Genomic DNA, 19,572 nt, shown 5'->3' with positions numbered 1-19,572 from the left:
CGCACCGCAGGGAGAGGGAGCTGGGGCGCGAGGAAAGCCCCCCAAGCTCCCAAACCCACCCGGCCGGGGCAGCGGGGGGCTCAAGGAGCAGGTTCAGCGAGTCCCAGTGACTCCCAGTAGCCAGCTGGGAGCCTGGAGCGGGGCTCCGCGGTCTGTCCCCTAACCGGAACACAGGCAAGAGCTGTCCCTAAGTCCCTCCCCAAATCCCTGTCCCCGCTCCCTTAAGGGACGGGGGACGTGCCCCCCAGCACGCGCCGGCGGGCGCCCCGCCGCCTCCACGCTGCGGCTGCCGCAGAACAGAGGAGACGGGCGCTGGCTGAACGTGGTTTTATCTACTGTGGCCGAAAAATAATAATAATTAAAAAAAAAAAACCAAACCACACCACCGAAATAAAGGTCCAAACATGTAAAAACGAGTGGAGACGCGTCAGAAGCGCCGGGTCCCGCGCAGAGCGTCACCTCCGCGGCGGCTCGGCCCCGGCCCCGAGCCTGCCCTGCCCCGGCGCGGCGCGCAGCCACGCCGCGGGCTCCCCGCGCCGGCCGCCGTTCCCTTTGCGGGCGTCCCCGCGCGCGGCGAAACGCGGCCCCCTCCCCGCACCCGCCCACCCGCGGGGGAAAGCCCCCGAGCAGCGCCGCGGGCGTCCCGGCCGTTAGCGGGAAACTGGGCGTCTGTACAAGTTCTGCCGCGGCGCCGTGGGGACGGGGGAGAGGGGAAATAGAGACAAAAAAAAAAGGGAAAACAGAAAAAAAACCAAAAAAAAACCCCAAAAAACAACCCAGAAGCGGTGAAGCCGTGGCGCTGCGGGGCGGGCTCAGGGGATGCCAAACTGTACAACCAGTTCTTCTTTGGCGTCGACGCGGATCTGTGAGAGCGCGCTGAAGGCGTAGGCGGCTATCCGGGACACCTGCGGGCGCAAGCATGGCGGCCGGGTCAGCGGCGGCTCCGGCCAACGCCACCACCCCCAAAAACAAAACCCCAAAAAACCCCCCGCCGGTGCGTTCGGGGTCGGGGATCGGCACGGGGAGCAGGGAAACGCAGCTGGGAGCAAACCGGGGCCGGGAAACGCGCTGGACGGGCCAGGGGGCAGGTCCTGCGCGTGAGGAAGAGCGTTTTCGCGGCGGCGTGGGGCTCCCCGGGAGCAGAGATCCGCCGCCTGCGCGCGGCACCGCGCTGGAAACCCGCGACCGGGCTCTGCTTCCCGTGCTGGCGAGTCCGCGCGGCGCTGCGGGACGCTCGGGGTGTTTCCGCGTCGCCGGGCAGCGCCGTGACTCCGGGAGCCGCGGGACGAGCCGGCGGCGTTCCTCCGGAGAGGCTGCGCCGACAGCGGCCGCCGGGATCCGGCCAGGCCGCCGCAGAAAAGCCGGAGCAGTCGCGCCAGGCGCCGCTGCTGCTCCGGGACCTCCGGAGGGCCCCCGCCCCGCTCACCTGCTGCAGGTCTGCGAAGGGGACGGGGTCGCTGGCGAGCACCTGGTGCGGCTGGCTGGTCAGGGACGGCAGCGGCGGGAGCTTCTTCCAGTGCGTCAGGTTGTTGCTCAGCATGGCCAGGCGCGTGCTGCGGAGCGGAGGGCGGCGGGGCTCGGCGCCGGAACCGTGGCGGGGGGACAACCCCCCCCCCCCAGCCCACCCCGGGACGCAGGGGGACCGCGGGCGCCGGCAGCGCCGAGACGGAGCCGGGAGAGCCGCGCCGCACAGCTCCCGGCGCTCGCCCCGCGGCGGGAGGGCGAGGGGGCTTCCAGCTCCGCGACGCCGGCGCCTTTCACGCGGCAGCGGGCGCACCCAGCCACCCGCCGTCTGCCCCGAGTGCCAGGCGGGGGGAGAAAATAAAAACCCCAGGAACCCAAACACAGGGGCCCTTTGTGCGCGGCCGCCCTCGCCGAGCGCGCGGCCGGGACGAGCGCCTGCCGCGGGCCTCGCCCAGCGCTGCCGGGACGGGAGGAGCGCGGCTGAGCAGCACCTCCCTGGGCGCGCGGAGCCGCGGTTCCGGGGGGCCGCGCGTCCCACCTGTACTGCCTGGCTCTGTCCATGTACTCGTGCTGCTCCATGCCCTGCGAATCCGCTGCCGACACGTCGATGATGTTGCTGCGGAGGCACAAGATGGGGGGGAGGGAAGGGGGTCTCACCGCGGCCGGCTCGTCGCACCCCCCCCAGCCCCCTCCCACAAGGGCGGGGGGCTTTGCTCCGCAGCCTCCTGCGGTGCCAGGGACCTCGGCACGCCGCGGCCGCTGCTGCCCCCCATCCCCCTCCCCGCATCCCCCTAGGACTCGCTTGCTCGCCCCAGTTTGGAGCTGGGGGCTCCCCAGCAGCCCCTGCCCCCCTTCCCAGCCCAACAGAGCCAAGGGGTCACCTCGCACCCGGGCTCTCGTCCCCGCGGGGCTCAAATCGGGAGGGAGGGGAGCAGCCCACCCCCGTGCGGGCTGCCGGAGGGACGTGGGGGGCCCCGCCGCAGCGCCCCACCGCCCCTCGGCGCGCCAGGGTCCCCCCGGACGGTGCGCCCAGCGCGGCCACGGCACCCGCCCGCCCCACGGCGCCGAGGCGGTTCCGCGTGAGGCTCACATGGCGGTTTTGGCGAGGATGGAGGAGAGCATGGCCTGCTCGTCGGTGCGCGCCGACGGGAGGTTGTGGTAGCTCTGCTCCGCTCCGTTCAGCGCCTTGTTGGGCGGGCTGGCCGCCGGCTCCAGCAGCCGCTTCGTCTCCTCCTCCTGGGGGGGAAAGGCGGGAGGGAAGGGGGGTCAGCCCGGCTCCCGCGGCCCCGCCGGACGGCGCGAGTCCTGCCCGGCGCGACGCCGGCACAGCCGGGCTCCGCTGCGCCAGTCCCTTTGCTTTGCACCCCCAAAACCCTCCGGAAGGGAGGGAAGCGCGGCCCAAACCAGGCAGCGCACGGCAGCGGGGCCAGAGCAGCCGAGCAGACAAAGCGGCGCGGGGCATCCCACCCAAAATCCTCGCCGCCGCCGAGGGCGCACCCGCGGCATCCCAAACCGCACCGGCACGGGACGCGGCTCCTCCGGGTCACTGCGCGGCCAGCGCCAGCGCAGCCCCACCGGCGGCGGCCCAGGGGCAGGGGGTGCCCGGAGGGGGGTGTCCGGAGGGGGGAGCGGAGCCGCAGGGCACGTGTCCCCGTCCCCCCCCAGCTCCGGGGGCGCAGAGCCGCCAGCCGCCGCTCACACCGGGCACGGCCGAGCAGGAAGAGCCCGGCGGCAGCGGGCACAGGGCCGCCTGCCACCCGGTCACGATGCGGTGACACCCTGGGCTCCTCCGCGGCCGGCAGCGTCCTGCCCCCTCCCCAAACGCCGCCGGGATCCGCCCCCCCCCCCGGGAGCGCCAGGGCCGGGCTCCCCCGGGGCCGAGCCGGCCGCAGCCGCGGGTGGAGTTTCGGCGGGGCGGGCGGCAGCCCCGGTTTTACACCGCCCCCCCCCCCCGGAGCGGCGCGGCGGCCGCGGCACGGTCGCTGCCGTCCCAGGAAAGCAATCAATCAATCAATCAATCAATCAATCAATCTGGCACCGCTCCCGCCAGCGCCGCGAACGCTCGGCCCCGGGGTTCCGAGCCGCGAACCGGGCTCTGAGAGGGGGGGGGGGGGGAGGGGGGGGGCTCGTTTGGCACGGCCCCCCCCCGCCCCCCAAGCCCCCTCCTCGCGGCACGCGGCACCGGAATCAGGCTGACAGCGGGACAGCCGCGCGGGAAGAGGGACGCCGGCACGGGAGGGCTGCGGGGGAACCGGCCACCCCGCATCCGCCACGGCACCGCCCACGGGGGCTCCGCGGGGGGGGGGACCGCGACGGGAAGGCCGCGGAGGGGAAGGGAGCGGGGCCAGGCCGGCGGGGGCCCCGCCGCCCCCCCCCCCCCCAGGGTTTCTTCGGGGGCGGCCACCGGTCACTCCGGAACCCGGCACCACCGAGCCGCGACGGCCAGCTCGTCCCCGCGGGGCTCCGGGGCCGGGGTTACCGGTTCCCCCGTTCCCTGCCCACGGCGGGGCCGCGGCCCCCCGCCGCCCCCGGGCCCCACCTGGTCGGAGGCCTCGGCCTCGCTGCTGTAGCAGCAGCCCATGGCGAGGCGCAGCAGGGCCCGGCCGGGCGCGGCGCCGCTACGGTGTCCGGGAAGGGCCCGGCCGCCCCGGTCACGTGACGCGGGGGGGGAGGGAGGCGGAGCCGCGGACCCCCCCCTGCCGCCGCCGCCGCCGGTCCCGTGACCCAACATCCCGTCACGTGGGCGGGGGGAGCCAATGGGAAGGGAGAGGGCTCGCGGCCCCCCCCGCCGCTCCTGAAAGCGCCACCGTCACGTGAACGGGAGCCAATCGGAGCGGAGGGCGGGCGCCGGCCCCGCCCCTAGGCCGCGCCCCCCGTCACGTGAGCGGCGCCGGGACCGCGCCTGCTGGCGCCACGGGGCGGGGAGAGCTCGCGGGTGCGTGCGGCGCGCGGGCGTGGGCGGCGCGTTTGTGCGTGCGCGGGCACGTGTGGGCGTCCCCGCGCGTCTGGGCCCAGCCGGTGCCCCGGGTCCACACCAGTACCGCCCAGTGCTCCCAGTGCACACCAGTGCTCTCAGAGCCCCGTCAGTGCCCCCAGTGCCCTCCAGTGCTCCCAGTGCCCTCCAGTGCTCCCAGTGGCCCCTCATTGTCCCCAGTGCTCCCAGCACTGCCAGTACCCTCCAGTGCTCCCAGTGCCCTCCAGTGCTCCCAGTGGCCCCTCATTGTCCCCAGTGCTCCCAGCACTGCCAGTACCCTCCAGTGCTCCCAGTGCCCTCCAGTGCTCCCAGTGCCCCCAGTGCCCCCTCATTGTTCCCAGTGCTCCCAGCACTGCCAGTGCCCTCCAGTGCTCCCAGTGCCCTCCAGTGCTCCCAGTGCCCCCTCATTGTCCCCAGTGCTCCCAGCACTGCCAGTACCCTCCAGTGCTCCCAGTGCCCTCCAGTGCTCCCAGTGCCCCCAGTGCCCCCTCATTGTTCCCAGTGCTCCCAGCACTGCCAGTACCCTCCAGTGCTCCCAGTACCCTCCAGTGCTCCCAGTGCCCCCAGTGCCCCCTCATTGTTCCCAGTGCTCCCAGCACTGCCAGTACCCTCCAGTGCTCCCAGTGCCCTCCAGTGCTCCCAGTGCCCTCCAGTGCTCCCAGTGGCCCCTCATTGTCCCCAGTGCTCCCAGCACTGCCAGTACCCTCCAGTGCTCCCAGTGCACACCAGTGCTCCCAGTGGCCCCTCATTGTCCCCAGTGCTCCTAGCACTGCCAGTACCCTCCAGTGCTCCCAGTGCCCTCCAGTGCTCCCAGTGCCCCCTCATTGTTCCCAGTGCTCCCAGCACTGCCAGTACCCTCCAGTGCTCCCAGTGCCCTCCAGTGCTCCCAGTGCCCTCCAGTGCTCCCAGTGGCCCCTCATTGTCCCCAGTGCTCCCAGCACTGCCAGTACCCTCCAGTGCTCCCAGTGCCCTCCAGTGCTCCCAGTGGCCCCTCATTGTCCCCAGTGCTCCTAGCACTGCCAGTACCCTCCAGTGCTCCCAGTGCCCTCCAGTGCTCCCAGTACCCTCCAGTGCTCCCAGTGCCCCCAGTGCTTCCAGTGCTCCCAGTGCCCCCTCATTGTCCCCAGTGCTCCTAGCACTGCCAGTACCCTCCAGTGCTCCCAGTACCCTCCAGTGCACCGAGTGGCCCCAGTGCTCCCAGTGCCCCCTCATTGTTCCCAGTGCTCCCAGCACTGCCAGTACCCTCCAGTGCTCCCAGTACCCTCCAGTGCACCCAGTGGCCCCAGTGCTCCCAGTGCCCCCTCATTGTTCCCAGTGCTCCCAGCACTGCCAGTACCCTCCAGTGCGCCCAGTGCCCTGCAGTGCCCCCAATTCTCCCAGTACCCACCAGTTCCCCTACCGCCCCCCAGTGCTCCCAGTTTCCCCAGTGGGTGGGGTGGCCACAGGCCATGGGAACGGGGCTGCCCGGCCCCACGCGGGAGGGGGGGACACACACGGGGGGCAGCGGGGGGACCCTGAGGCCTGGGTGGGGCTGGGGTCCGAGCCCTCCTGAGCCCCCCCAGCCCCCCGAGCCCCCAGCCCCAGGATTTGCCCCCTGCGCCCCCCAGCCCCCGGCGCAGCCTCCACCCCCCGGCTCTGGAGTGAACCCCCCGGGCCCAGTGTGCGGACCCCAGCCCCAGTGTGCGGACCCCAGTATCAGGACCCCAATCCCTGTACTGGGATGCCAGCCCCGGTGTCAGGAGCCCGGCCCCTGCATTGAGACCCCGGCCCCCAGTGCTGGGACCTCAGCTCCAGTATCAAGACATCAATCCCAGTATCAGAACTCCAGCCCCAGTGACTGGACTCCAGTTCCAGCAATAGGACCCCAGTATGGAGACCCCAGCCCCCAGTGTCAGGACCCCAGTGCCCAGCACCAACCCCAGCATCGGGACCCCCAACCCTGGTGACAGGATTCCAGCTCCAGCAATGGGACCCCAGCCCCAGTATGAGCACCCGAACCCCCGTATTGGGACCCCAGCCCCCGTATTGGGACCCCAGCCCCAGTATGAGCACCCGAACCCCCGTATTGGGACCCCAGCCCCAGTATGAGCACCCGAACCCCCGTATTGGGACCCCAGCCCCAGTGACAGGACCCCAGCCCCAGTATGAGCACCCAAACCCCCATATTGGGACCCCAGCCCCAGTATGAGCACCCGAACCCCCGTATTGGGACCCCAGCCCCAGTGTCAGGACCCCAGCCCCAGTATGAGCACCCGAACCCCCGTATTGGGACCCCAGCCCCAGTGACAGGACCCCAGCCCCAGTATGAGCACCCGAACCCCCGTATTGGGACCCCAGCCCCAGTGACAGGACCCCAGCCCCAGTATGAGCACCCGAACCCCCGTATTGGGACCCCAGCCCCAGTGACAGGACCCCAGCCCCAGTATGAGCACCCGAACCCCCGTATTGGGACCCCAGCCCCAGTATGAGCACCCGAACCCCTGTATTGGGACCCCAGCCCCAGTGACAGGACCCCAGCCCCAGTATGAGCACCCGAACCCCCGTATTGGGACCCCAGCCCCAGTGACAGGACCCCAGCCCCAGTATGAGCACCCGAACCCCCGTATTGGGACCCCAGCCCCAGTGACAGGACCCCAGCCCCAGTATGAGCACCCGAACCCCCGTATTGGGACCCCAGCCCCAGTATTGGGACCCCAGCCCCAGTATGAGCACCCGAACCCCCGTATTGGGACCCCAGCCCCAGTGACAGGACCCCAGCCCCAGTATGAGCACCCGAACCCCCGTATTGGGACCCCAGCCCCAGTGACAGGACCCCAGCCCCAGTATGAGCACCCGAACCCCCGTATTGGGACCCCAGCCCCAGTATTGGGACCCCAGCCCCAGTATGAGCACCCGAACCCCTGTATTGGGACCCCAGCCCCAGTGACAGGATCCCAGCCCCAGTATGAGCACCCGAACCCCCGTATTGGGACCCCAGCCCCAGTAACAGGACCCCAGCCCCAGTATGAGCACCCCAGCCCCAGTATTGGGACCCCAGCCCCAGTGACAGGACCCCAGCCCCAGTATGAGCACCCAAACCCCCGTATTGGGACCCCAGCCCCAGTATTGGGACCCCAGCCCCAGTATGAGCACCCGAACCCCCGTATTGGGACCCCAGCCCCAGTGACAGGACCCCAGCCCCAGTATGAGCACCCGAACCCCCATATTGGGACCCCAGCCCCAGTGACAGGACCCCAGCCCCAGTATGAGCACCCGAACCCCCGTATTGGGACCCCAGCCCCAGTATTGGGACCCCAGCCCCAGTATGAGCACCCGAACCCCCGTATTGGGACCCCAGCCCCAGTGACAGGACCCCAGCCCCAGTATGAGCACCCGAACCCCCGTATTGGGACCCCAGCCCCAGTGAGAGGACCCCAGCCCCAGTATGAGCACCCGAACCCCTGTATTGGGACCCCAGCCCCAGTATTGGGACCCCAGCCCCAGTATTGGGACCCCAGCCCCAGTATGAGCACCCGAACCCCTGTATTGGGACCCCAGCCCCAGTGACAGGACCCCAGCCCCAGTATGAGCACCCGAACCCCTGTATTGGGACCCCAGCCCCAGTATTGGGACCCCAGCCCCAGTATGAGCACCCGAACCCCTGTATTGGGACCCCAGCCCCAGTATTGGGACCCCAGCCCCAGTATGAGCACCCGAACCCCTGTATTGGGACCCCAGCCCCATTAACAGGACCCCAGCCCCAGTATGAGCACCCGAACCCCCGTATTGGGACCCCAGCCCCCGTATTGGGACCCCAGCCCCAGTATGAGCACCCGAACCCCTGTATTGGGACCCCAGCCCCAGTAACAGGACCCCAGCCCCAGTATGAGCACCCAAACCCCCGTATTGGGACCCCAGCCCCCGTATTGGGACCCCAGCCCCAGTATGAGCACCCGAACCCCCGTATTGGGACCCCAGCCCCAGTATTGGGACCCCAGCCCCAGTATGAGCACCCAAACCCCCGTATTGGGACCCCAGCCCCAGTATTGGGACCCCAGCCCCAGTATGAGCACCCGAACCCCTGTATTGGGACCCCAGCCCCAGTATTGGGACCCCAGCCCCAGTATGAGCACCCGAACCCCTGTATTGGGACCCCAGCCCCAGTATCAGGACCCCAGCCCCAGTATGAGCACCCGAACCCCTGTATTGGGACCCCAGCCCCAGTGTCAGGACCCCAGCCCCAGTATGAGCACCCGAACCCCCGTATTGGGACCCCAGCCCCAGTGACAGGACCCCAGCCCCAGTATGAGCACCCGAACCCCCGTATTGGGACCCCAGCCCCAGTGACAGGACCCCAGCCCCAGTATGAGCACCCGAACCCCCGTATTGGGACCCCAGCCCCAGTATTGGGACCCCAGCCCCAGTGTCAGGACCCCAGCCCCAGTATGAGCACCCGAACCCCCGTATTGGGACCCCAGCCCCAGTATTGGGACCCCAGCCCCAGTGTCAGGACCCCAGCCCCAGTATGAGCACCCGAACCCCCGTATTGGGACCCCAGCCCCAGTATTGGGACCCCAGCCCCAGTGTCAGGACCCCAGCCCCAGTATGAGCACCCGAACCCCCGTATTGGGACCCCAGCCCCAGTGTCAGGACCCCAGCCCCAGTATGAGCACCCGAACCCCTGTATTGGGACCCCAGCCCCAGTATTGGGACCCCAGCCCCAGTATGAGCACCCGAACCCCTGTATTGGGACCCCAGCCCCAGTGACAGGACCCCAGCCCCAGTATGAGCACCCGAACCCCCGTATTGGGACCCCAGCCCCAGTGACAGGACCCCAGCCCCAGTATGAGCACCCGAACCCCCGTATTGGGACCCCAGCCCCAGTATTGGGACCCCAGCCCCAGTATGAGCACCCGAACCCCTGTATTGGGACCCCAGCCCCAGTAACAGGACCCCAGCCCCAGTATGAGCACCCAAACGCCCGTATTGGGACCCCAGCCCCCGTATTGGGACCCCAGCCCCAGTATGAGCACCCGAACCCCCGTATTGGGACCCCAGCCCCAGTATTGGGACCCCAGCCCCAGTATGAGCACCCGAACCCCCGTATTGGGACCCCAGCCCCAGTATTGGGACCCCAGCCCCAGTATGAGCACCCGAACCCCTGTATTGGGACCCCAGCCCCAGTATTGGGACCCCAGCCCCAGTATGAGCACCCGAACCCCTGTATTGGGACCCCAGCCCCAGTATCAGGACCCCAGCCCCAGTATGAGCACCCGAACCCCTGTATTGGGACCCCAGCCCCAGTGACAGGACCCCAGCCCCAGTATGAGCACCCGAACCCCCGTATTGGGACCCCAGCCCCAGTATTGGGACCCCAGCCCCAGTATGAGCACCCGAACCCCCGTATTGGGACCCCAGCCCCAGTATTGGGACCCCAGCCCCAGTGTCAGGACCCCAGCCCCAGTATGAGCACCCGAACCCCCGTATTGGGACCCCAGCCCCAGTATTGGGACCCCAGCCCCAGTGACAGGACCCCAGCCCCAGTATGAGCACCCGAACCCCCGTATTGGGACCCCAGCCCCAGTGTCAGGACCCCAGCCCCAGTATGAGCACCTGAACCCCCGTATTGGGACCCCAGCCCCAGTATCAGGACCCCAGCCCCAGTATGAGCACCCGAACCCCCGTATTGGGACCCCAGCCCCAGTGACAGGACCCCAGCCCCAGTATGAGCACCCGAACCCCCGTATTGGGACCCCAGCCCCAGTGACAGGACCCCAGCCCCAGTATGAGCACCCGAACCCCCGTATTGGGACCCCAGCCCCAGTGACAGGACCCCAGCCCCAGTATGAGCACCTGAACCCCCGTATTGGGACCCCAGCCCCAGTGTCAGGACCCCAGCCCCAGTATGAGCACCCGAACCCCCGTATTGGGACCCCAGCCCCAGTGACAGGACCCCAGCCCCAGTATGAGCACCCGAACCCCCATATTTGGACCCCAGCCCCAGTAACAGGACCCCAGCCCCAGTATGAGCACCTGAACCCCCGTATTGGGACCCCAGCCCCAGTAACAGGACCCCAGCCCCAGTATGAGCACCGGAACCCCCGTATTGGGACCCCAGCCCCAGTGACAGGACCCCAGCCCCAGTATGAGCACCTGAACCCCCGTATTGGGACCCCAGCCCCAGTATTGGGACCCCAGCCCCAGTGACAGAACCCCAGCCCCAGTATGAGCACCCGAACCCCCGTATTGGGACCCCAGCCCCAGTATTGGGACCCCAGCCCCAGTGACAGGACCCCAGCCCCAGTATGAGCACCCGAACCCCCGTATTGGGACCCCAGCCCCAGTGACAGGACCCCAGCCCCAGTATGAGCACCCGAACCCCCGTATTGGGACCCCAGCCCCAGTGACAGGACCCCAGCCCCAGTATGAGCACCCGAACCCCCGTATTGGGACCCCAGCCCCAGTGACAGGACCCCAGCCCCAGTATGAGCACCCGAACCCCCATATTGGGACCCCAGCCCCAGTGACAGGACCCCAGCCCCAGTATGAGCACCCGAACCCCCGTATTGGGACCCCAGCCCCAGTATTGGGACCCCAGCCCCAGTGAGAGGACCCAGCCCCCATCCCCAGCGCTGTAACCGGAGCCGCCGGCGCTGGGGCTGCGGAGCCCCCATCAATAATTGAGGGGCAGCAGGGCCGGGCAGCTCGGGGCGCCGCGCGGGGCTGCGGGCAGCGCGGGACAGGTAGGTGCCACCCCCCGGCCCCCTGCTGGGACCCCCCAGCAGCTCAGGGCGTGGGGCGCAGGGCGTGGGGTGCGGGGACCCCTGGCTCAGGGTGTGGGGTGGGGGATGTGGGGCATGGGGACCCCCAGCAGCTCAGGGTGTGGGGCACAGGGTGTGGGCATGCGGGGACCCCCGGCAGCTCAGGGTGTGGGGCGGGGGATGTGGGGCACAGGGACCCCCAGCAGCTCAGGGTGTGGGGTGGGGGATGTGGGGCACAGGGACCCCCGGCAGCTCAGGGTGTGGGGCGGGGGGTGTGGGGCACGGGGACCCCCGGCAGCTCAGGGTGTGGGGCGGGGGGTGTGGGGCACGGGGACCCCCAGCAGCTCAGGGTGTGGGGCACAGGGACCCCCGGCAGCTCAGGGTGTGGGGTGGGGGATGTGGGGCACAGGGACCCCCAGCAGCTCAGGGTGTGGGGTGGGGGGTGTGGGGCACAGGGACCCCCAGCAGCTCAGGGTGTGGGGTGGGGGGTGTGGGGCACGGGGACCCCCAGCAGCTCAGGGTGTGGGGCGGGGGATGTGGGGCACAGGGACCCCCAGCAGCTCATGGTGTGGGGCGGGGGATGTGGGGCACAGGGACCCCCAGCAGCTCAGGGTGTGGGGCGGGGGGTGTGGGGCATGGAGACCCCCAGCAGCTCAGGGTGTGGGGTGGGGGATGCGGGGCACAGGGACCCCCGGCAGCTCAGGGTGTGGGGCACGGGGACCCACAGCAGCTCAGGGTGTGGGGCGGGGGATGCGGGGCACAGGGACCCCCGGCAGCTCAGGGTGTGGGGCACAGGGACCCCCGGCAGCTCAGGGTGTGGGGCGGGGGGTGTGGGGCACGGGGACCCCCGGCAGCTCAGGGTGTGGGGCGGGGGGTGTGGGGCATGGGGACCCACAGCAGGTCAGGGTGTGGGGCGGGGGACGTGGGGTGAGGCACCGCCAGGTGGTGCAGAGCACTGCCAGCTCATGACACGAGTGGGCTGCACCTCCCGCGGCGGGGGGGGCCGTCTCGCAGCCGCAGCCCCTGCTCCCCGCCATGGTGTCGCCGGCGATCGCGCTGGCCTTCCTCCCCTTCCTCCTCACGCTGCTGCTGCGCTACCGGCACTACCTGGCGCTGCTGTGCCGCGCCGTGCTGGCGGGCTGGCTGCGCGACCGGCTCACCGGCGTGCCGCGGGAGCAGCGCGCCTTCCAGTACCTGCTGGCCCACGCCGTGCCCGGCGACCCCCGCCACGTCCTGCACACCTTCGACCGCTGGTGCTACGGCTGCGAGCACCTCCGCGGCCTGGGGCCCGTCAAAGGTGAGCGCCGCCCTCGGCCGCTCGCGCCCCGGGGGTCCCGGCGCGGGGCGCGGCACTGTGGGAGCGCCCACGGCGCCACCAGCACGGCCACAGCGCCGTCGGTGCGGCCACGGCATCGGCGACGCAGCCGTGGCGTCCTTGGCGCGGCCGTGGCACCGTTGGCACGGCCAGGCACCGCGGCCGCGGCAGCACTGGTGTGGCGATGGCATCGTGGCACGGCCAGGTCAGGGCACCATCGTCGCAGCCGCGGCATTGTTGGTGTGGCCATGGCGTCGTTGGCACAACCGCGGCACCGCCAACAGAGCTGTGACACCATCATCATCGCGGCCACGGCACTGCTGGCATGGCCACGGCACCACCGCACGGCCGTGACACTGTTGGCATGGCCACAGCATCGTTGGCATGGCCGCAGCATGATTGGTGTGGCTGCGGCACCACGGCACGGCCGTGACACTGTTGGCATGGCCACAGCATCGTTGGCATGGCCGCAGCATGATTGGCATGGCCGCGGCACCACCGCATGGCTGCGGCACTGTTGGCATGGCCGCGGCACCACTGGCACGGCCCTGGCACCATTGGCATGGCTGCGGCACCACCGCACGGCCGTGACTCCGTTGGCATGGCTGCGGCACCACCGCACGGCCGTGACTCCGTTGGCATGGCTGCGGCACCACCGCACGGCCGTGACTCCGTTGGCATGGCTGCAGCACTGTTGGCATGGCTGCGGCACCACCGCATGGCCGTGACACTGTTGGCACGGCCGCGGCACCATCGGCATGGCCGCAGCACCACTGCATGGCCGTGACTCCGTTGGCATGGCCGCGGCACCGTTGGCATGGCCGCGGCATGATTGGCATGGCCCCGGCACCACCGCACGGCCGTGACTCCGTTGGCATGGCTGTGGCACCACTGCATGGCTGTGGCACTGCTGGCACGGCCCCGGCACCATTGGCATGGCCGCAGCACCACCGCACAGCCGTGACACCGTTGGCACGGCCGCGGCACCGTTGGCATGGCCCCGGCACCATTGGCATGGCCGCAGCACCACCGCACAGCCGTGACACCGTTGGCACGGCCGCGGCACCGTTGGCATGGCCCCGGCACCATTGGCATGGCCGCAGCACCGCCGCACAGCCGTGACACTGTTGGCACGGCCGCAGCACCACCGCACGGCCGCAGTGCCAGGGCTCTGCCCCCCAGCGCGGCCGGGGACCGGGCGGGCGCCCCGGGCGGGGCGGGCTGGGGACGCGGGGCGCCTCAGCGCGGCCGCTCAGCGCCTTGGCGCCGCGCCCCAGGCAGGATCGTGGAGCGGCTGCTGGCGGAGCGGGCGCCGCTGCGGGCGCTGGAGCTGGGCACCTACTGCGGGTACGGCGCGGTGCTGCTGGCGCAGGGGCTGCCGCCGGGCGCCCGCCTTTACACCGTGGAGGCCGACCCCCGCCACGCCGCCGTGGCCGAGAAGGTCATCCGCCTGGCCGGCTTCGACGACCGCACGGTGAGCGCCGCCGCAACGGCAACGGGCGGGGCAGGGCGGCGGCGGGGGGCCGGGGGGGGACGCGGGCGCCCCGGTTTCACGGCGGGGCCCCCGCAGGTGGAGCTGATCGTGGGCCCCACGGAGGAGGTGATCCCGCGGCTGCGGGAGCGCGGCCTGCCCGGCGCCGACTTCGTCCTCATGGCTCAGCGCACGCGCCACTACCTGCGGGACCTGCGCCTGCTGGAGAGCCACGGGCTGCTGGCGCCGGGGGCCACCGTGCTGGCGCACAACGTCCTCTTCCCCGGAGCCCCCCGCTTCCTGCAGTACGCCAAGACCTGCGGCAAGTACCGCTGCCGGCTGCACCGCGCCAGCCTGGAGTACTTCCGCGCCATCCCCGACGGCGTCGCCGAGCTGCGCTGCGCCGCCGACGGCTGAGGGGGCGGCTCGCGCGCGCCGGGGGGCGACGGCCGGGGTCGCGGCCGCGCCGCGCTCGGTGGTAAAGGCGGGGTGCGGAGGAAGCGCGGCGGCTGCTGTGGTCTGTGGCGGGCGCGGGGGGTGGGAAGGGGGGGACCTCGGGCCCCGCGCGGCCCCCGCTGGAGCCGCTTCCCCCCCGCAGCTGCGCAGGAAGGCCGGCGGCAGAGCCCGGGGGAGCGCGGCGCAGCATCCATCCCCCACGGCGCCCCCCAGACACCGTGTTTGGGGGCCGGTTTCTTAAAAAACAAAACCAAAAAAAGTTTATTACCAAAAAAAATAAAGAGACGCCGCACCACGCCGTGCAGCCGCCGGCACTGCCCCGGCCCCCCCGGGGCAGCTGCGCCCCGCGCCCCCCTGCGCCTGCCCCGCAGCGGCGACGCTCTCCCGCAGCCGCCTCCCGGCAGGGTCAGATCATCCACTGGTCCTGGTCCTGCTCCGCCCCCTCCATGTCCACCTGGGAAGGGCAAAGTTTGGGAGCCGCGGAGCGGGGCGCGCGGGGGGTCCCGGGCCCCCAGCGCCGCCGCTCACCTCGTTAATCTCCCCGTCGTCGGGAGACTCGTTGTAATCGTTCATCTCGTCCATGTCCTGCATGTCCTCGTCGTCCTCCGAGTCCTCCTCGCTGTCTTCGTCGTCCTCGTCGTCCTCCTCCTCCTCCTCGTCGTAGTGCTGCGGGTACCGCAGCCGCCCGCGCCGCCGGGCTTTACACCGCGGCCCCCCGCGCCCCGCGGCCGCCCCCCGCCCCGCCGCGGCCCCCGCACGCACCTCGGACGCCGGCTTGCCGATGGGCACCAGGTTGTTGTCCTTCTCGGCGATGCTCTGCAGCTGGGCGGGGAGGGGGAGGCGGGTGAGCACCCCCAGCGCCCCGCGACCCCCCCCTTCCCCCCGCAAAGCCACCCTTCCCGCGCCCCGGCCGCTTCCCACTCCCGATCCCGCAGGAACCCCGGCGAGGGGCAGGCAGGGCGTCCCCCCGCGCGGGCTGCGGAGCGGAGCTGGGGGGTTTTGGGTTTTTCATTAAAAACCCCCAAACCCGCGGCGCCCGGCCGCCGCAGTAATTACAGCCCAATTAAAACCCTCCCGCGCCCCGCGGGCAGAGCCTCCCCCGAGAGCCGGGGGTTTAATTACCGATCGGCGTCCTGTTATTGAACCATAATGATTTATTATTTTATTTAGCTATAATGATTTAATCCCAGGTAATGGGTTGGTTTTTTTTTTACTTCACTCCAATTGATGTTTTTCCCCCACGCTCGGGGCGGCGGCACCCAACCGCGCTCCCGGCGGGTGACCGGGACGAGAACCCCCCACCCTAGGGAGAGAGTTAATTAACTCATTAATTAGGGGCTCATAAAGGGGCCTGCGTTCAGCACCGCTGCTTCAACCCAGCCCCAGGCGGCGGGGGAGCCCCGGGAGCGGCCCCCGCGCCCCCCCCGCAGCCCCCAGCTCCTGATGCCCGCTCCCCCCCGGGCCCCGCTCCCCCCGGGCCCCGCTCCCCCCGGGCCCCGCTCCCCCCGCTCCCCCCGGGCCCCGCTCCCCCCGGCCCCGCTCCCCCCGGCCCCGCTGCCCCCGGCCCCGCTCCCCCCGGGGCCCGCTCCCCCCGGGCCCCGCTCCCCCCGGGCCCCGCTCCCCCCCCGGCCCCGCTCCCCCCGGGCCCCGCTCCCCCCGGGCCCCGCTCCCCCCGGCCCCGCTCCCCCCGGGCCCCGCTCCCCCCGGGCCCCGCTCCCCCCGGGCCCCGCTCCCCCCGGGCCCCGCTCCCCCCGGGCCCCGCTCCCCCCGGGCCCCGCTCCCCCCGGGCCCGGACCCGGGCCTTGCCGCCCGCCCCCCCGCGCCCACCCAGGCCTGGTGCTGCTGCTCCTGCTGCTGCAGCTCGGTCTCGTCCACGCAAGGCCGGTCGAGGTTGAACCAGAGGGACTCGGTGACGCGGGGCAGCAGCGAGGGGAACAGCGTGGACATGGTCACGGGGGGGGGGGAGCGGGCGGGGGGCGCGCACACACCGGGAGCGGGAGCGGGCCGCTACCGGCCGCCCACCCGGAAGTGGAAGCCGGGCCGCGCTTCGCACAGAGCATGCGCGGAGGGAGGACGGGCGAGGCCACGCCCACAAGGGGAATGAGTGAGCTGTAGGGGCGGGGCGGTGGGCGGGGCCAAGCGTGACTGACAGCTGGGGTTCTGCCCCGTCCCCCGAGGGGTATCTGCCCCCCTGGGGGGGCATCTGTGACCCCTGTGGGGGGGCCTGTGACCCCCGTGGGGCACCTGTGCCCCAAATGGGGGGGTCTCTGTGACCTCCGTCGGGTATTTGCCCCCCGGGGGGCATCTGGGACCCATTGGGGGGGGGTGTGGCCCCCGTGGGGCATCTGTGTGACCCCCCCATGAGGTATCTCCCCTGGGGGGGCACCTGTGACCCCAGTGGGGGGGTTGTGTGACCCCCGTGGGGCACCTGTGCCCCAAACGGGGGGTATCTGTGCCCCCACGGGGGTACTTGTCCCCCCAGGGCATCTCTCACCCCCTGACCCCCCCCCAGGACCCTGTGGTGCTGGGGCGGGGGGGTCGGGTCCTGCCCCTCGTGCTGGTGTCGGGGCGTGGGGCCCCCCCACCCCGCCGAGGGAGGGAAGGAAAAACACCCACGAGTGGATTTTGGCTGGCGCTGGCCCCAGCGCGGCGCCGGGAGGATGGATCCTGGCTCCTCCCGTTGGGGGGGGGGGGTGCGGGGGGGCAATCCGGGACGCAGCGGGGCGGTGGGGCGCGGTGCCCCGTCCCGTCCGTGCCCCCGCGCGCCAGCGGCGGGCGACGTCCCATGATCGGCGGCCAAGGGTTGCGGCGCGCCGCGACCTTTGAGATCAGCCGCGCTCGCCGCGCTCGCCCACGCGGCACCCGGCACCCCCCCCAGGTAAGAGCGCCCCGACCCCCTCTCCGAGGGTCCCGCTTCGTCCCCGGTGCCGCCGTCGGCGGGGCGATGGCGGCCGCGTGGGCGCCGCCGCTGCTGCTGCTGACGCTCCTGGCCTGGCCGGCCGCCACGGCGCGGGACTCGCTGCTCAACGTCTGCATGGACGCCAAGCACCACAAAACGGCGCCCGGCCCCGAGGGGCAGCTCTACGGGCAGGTAGGGGCCGCGCCCCCCCCCACCCCCGCGCCCCCCGCCCGCGCCCCGCGCCCGCCGCCTCGCCGGGCCCTCCGCCGCGGCACCCCCGGCTGAGCGGGGCGCGGTGGCGGCACCCCCGGCTGAGCGGCGCGGCGGCGCAGTGTGCCCCGTGGAAGGAGAACGCCTGCTGCACCGCCAACACCAGTCTGGAGGCTCACCAGGACCAGTCGTACCTGTACAACTTCAACTGGGACCACTGCGGGGCCATGCCCCAGCGCTGCAAGCGGCACTTCGTCCAGGACACCTGCCTCTACGAGTGCTCCCCCAACCTGGGGCCCTGGATCGACCAGGTGGGCGCCCGCGGGGTCGGCCGGGGTGAACTGGGAGGGACCGGGGTGACGAACTGGAGTGAACTGGGATGGATCGGGACGATGAGCCAGCGGGACTCAGGGTGAGGAACCGGGGTGAACAGGGACGGTGAACAGGGATGATGAACCGCAACGAACTGGGATGAAGAACGGGGATGAGGAACTGATATGAACTGGGATGATGAACGGGGATGATGAACTGGGATGAACCAGGGTGATAAACTGGGATGAACTGGGGTGATAAACCAGGATAACTGGGATGATGAACTGGGATGAAGCAGGGTGATAAGCGGAATGAACTGGGATTATGCCCAGGAGTGATGAACGGGGATGATGAACTGGGATGAAGCAGGGCGAACTGGGATGAACTGAGATGATGAACTGGGGTGATGAACTGGCGTGAACTGGGGTGATAAATTGGGATGAACTGGGATGATGAGCAGGCGTGAACCGGGATGAACTGGGGTGATGAACCAGGATGATGAACTGGGGTGAACCAGGGTGGACTGGGATGAACTGGGATGAAGCGGGAAGAACCGGGGTGAACTGAGATGATGAATTGGGGTGAAGCGGGATGAAGCGGGATGAACTGGGGTGAACTGGGATGATGAATTGGGGTGAAGCGGGATGAAGTGGGATGAAGCGGGATGAACTGGGGTGAACTGGGATGATGAATTGGCGTGAAGCGGGATGAACTGGGGTGAACTGGGGTGAACTGGGATGGAGAATCGGGGTGGACCGGGGTGAGCCGGGCTGCGGCGGCGGCAGGCGGACAACAGCTGGCGCAAGGAGCGCATCCTGCACGTGCCGCTGTGCCGCGAGGACTGCGAGCAGTGGTGGGAGGACTGCCGCGACGCCCTCACCTGCAAGCTCAACTGGCACCGCGGCTGGGACTGGAGCTCAGGTCAGCGCGGGGGGCGCGGGACCCCCAGCCCCCTCCCTGCGCACGCCTCACCGCCGTGTCCCCGCAGGCACCAACCGCTGCCCGCAGGGCGCCATGTGCCAGAAGTTCCGGTACGTCTTCCCCACGCCGGCCGCGCTCTGCGAGGGGGTCTGGTCGCACTCCTACCGCTACACCCCGCACCGCCGCGGCAGCGGCCGCTGCATCCAGATGTGGTTCGACCCCGCGCAGGGGAACCCCAACGTCGCCGTGGCGCGCTACTACGCCCGCGCCGCCGCCCCCGGCCCCCCGCTGCCCCCCGGCCTGCTGGGGCTGCTGCCCCTCGCCCTGCTGGCCCTGCTCTGAGGGGTGGTGGGGTGGGGGGGGGTATCTGTGGCCCCCCACCTGCGGGGTGACCCCAAAATGCACCCCCCAGGCGAATAAAGGCTCCTGCCCCACTTGGCGTCGGGGTGCTGCGGGGCTGGGGGAGGCGGGATGGGGTGGGGGGACCCCCGATTTATCTGTACCGGCCCAGCTGGGCTGCGTGGCATCATCCCCCCCCCAAAAAATCCCACCACCCGGCAAAGCGGGGGGCACATTCCCCACCACTGGGATGTGGGGGGACAGGACCCCCCGAGCGTTGCCCGGGGCGGGGGGTCCCACAGCCCACCCACCCCTGCCGCGGGGCGGGGGGCGAGGGGTGCTCTGCTGTGGACAAGGAGCCCCCAGGCCCGGGGGGGTCCCCGGTCCCGATGCGGCCGCCGAACCGGCTCCTCGGAGCCCCCAGCCCCACTCCTGGACCCCCGGCAGCCCCGCCCCGCCCGGTGCCCACGG

At 71.0% G+C, this 19,572-nt stretch overlaps 4 protein-coding genes across 4 annotated transcripts; 2 read left to right on the top strand and 2 right to left on the bottom strand.

Annotated features, from left to right (window-relative positions):
• Window positions 1–312: 312 nt before the first annotated feature.
• Window positions 313–4,172, bottom strand: LAMTOR1 (late endosomal/lysosomal adaptor, MAPK and MTOR activator 1). The gene is made up of 5 exons (XM_086739845.1): window positions 4,004–4,172; window positions 2,555–2,700; window positions 2,003–2,080; window positions 1,427–1,553; window positions 313–905 (listed from the first exon to the last, which is right to left on the bottom strand). Exons 1-5 carry the CDS (start codon window positions 4,043–4,045, stop codon window positions 813–815), a joined length of 486 nt encoding a protein of 161 aa, XP_086595971.1. The 5' UTR covers window positions 4,046–4,172; the 3' UTR covers window positions 313–812.
• Window positions 4,173–12,213: 8,041 nt separating this feature from the next.
• On the top strand, window positions 12,214–14,381 carry TOMT (transmembrane O-methyltransferase). Its single transcript, XM_086761087.1, has 3 exons — window positions 12,214–12,475; window positions 13,771–13,967; window positions 14,064–14,381. The coding sequence occupies exons 1-3, from the start codon at window positions 12,214–12,216 to the stop codon at window positions 14,379–14,381; spliced, it is 777 nt and encodes a 258-aa protein (XP_086617213.1).
• Window positions 14,382–14,798: 417 nt separating this feature from the next.
• Window positions 14,799–16,403, bottom strand: ANAPC15 (anaphase promoting complex subunit 15). The gene is made up of 4 exons (XM_086739850.1): window positions 16,248–16,403; window positions 15,183–15,242; window positions 14,949–15,086; window positions 14,799–14,874 (listed from the first exon to the last, which is right to left on the bottom strand). Exons 1-4 carry the CDS (start codon window positions 16,365–16,367, stop codon window positions 14,827–14,829), a joined length of 366 nt encoding a protein of 121 aa, XP_086595976.1. The 5' UTR covers window positions 16,368–16,403; the 3' UTR covers window positions 14,799–14,826.
• An 842-nt stretch (window positions 16,404–17,245) lies between these two features.
• Window positions 17,246–19,196, top strand: LOC147602430 (folate receptor gamma-like). Its single transcript, XM_086739844.1, has 4 exons — window positions 17,246–17,511; window positions 17,652–17,840; window positions 18,627–18,762; window positions 18,830–19,196. The coding sequence occupies exons 1-4, from the start codon at window positions 17,365–17,367 to the stop codon at window positions 19,102–19,104; spliced, it is 747 nt and encodes a 248-aa protein (XP_086595970.1). The 5' UTR covers window positions 17,246–17,364; the 3' UTR covers window positions 19,105–19,196.
• Window positions 19,197–19,572: the final 376 nt, after the last annotated feature.

The sequence above is a fragment of the Chlamydotis macqueenii genome, chromosome 1, assembly GCF_036417535.1.
Source record: "Chlamydotis macqueenii isolate bChlMac1 chromosome 1, bChlMac1.mat, whole genome shotgun sequence".
Classification (NCBI taxonomy): domain Eukaryota; kingdom Metazoa; phylum Chordata; class Aves; order Otidiformes; family Otididae; genus Chlamydotis; species Chlamydotis macqueenii.
The sequence above is the reverse complement of the archived record's forward strand: the minus strand, read 5'-3'. Positions and strand labels throughout refer to the sequence as shown.

Coding starts and splice junctions, on each gene's coding strand:
- LAMTOR1 (XM_086739845.1), bottom strand. CDS start 4,045: ATGGGCTGCTGCTACAGCAGCGAGGCCGAGGCCTCCGACCAG. Junction 2,701..4,003: donor AGGCCGAGGCCTCCGACCAG/GTGGGGCCCGGG, acceptor TTTCCCCCCCAG/GAGGAGGAGACGAAGCGGCT. Junction 1,554..2,002: donor GACAGAGCCAGGCAGTACAG/GTGGGACGCGCG, acceptor TCCGCTCCGCAG/CACGCGCCTGGCCATGCTGA.
- TOMT (XM_086761087.1), top strand. CDS start 12,214: ATGGTGTCGCCGGCGATCGCGCTGGCCTTCCTCCCCTTCCTCCTCACG. Junction 12,476..13,770: donor CGGCCTGGGGCCCGTCAAAG/GTGAGCGCCGCC, acceptor GCCGCGCCCCAG/GCAGGATCGTGGAGCGGCTG. Junction 13,968..14,063: donor CCGGCTTCGACGACCGCACG/GTGAGCGCCGCC, acceptor GGGCCCCCGCAG/GTGGAGCTGATCGTGGGCCC.
- ANAPC15 (XM_086739850.1), bottom strand. CDS start 16,367: ATGTCCACGCTGTTCCCCTCGCTGCTGCCCCGCGTCACCGAGTCCCTC. Junction 15,087..15,182: donor TCGGCAAGCCGGCGTCCGAG/GTGCGTGCGGGG, acceptor CGGTACCCGCAG/CACTACGACGAGGAGGAGGA. Junction 14,875..14,948: donor ACGACGGGGAGATTAACGAG/GTGAGCGGCGGC, acceptor TGCCCTTCCCAG/GTGGACATGGAGGGGGCGGA.
- LOC147602430 (XM_086739844.1), top strand. CDS start 17,365: ATGGCGGCCGCGTGGGCGCCGCCGCTGCTGCTGCTGACGCTCCTGGCC. Junction 17,841..18,626: donor TGGGGCCCTGGATCGACCAG/GTGGGCGCCCGC, acceptor CGGCGGCGGCAG/GCGGACAACAGCTGGCGCAA. Junction 18,763..18,829: donor CGGCTGGGACTGGAGCTCAG/GTCAGCGCGGGG, acceptor GTGTCCCCGCAG/GCACCAACCGCTGCCCGCAG.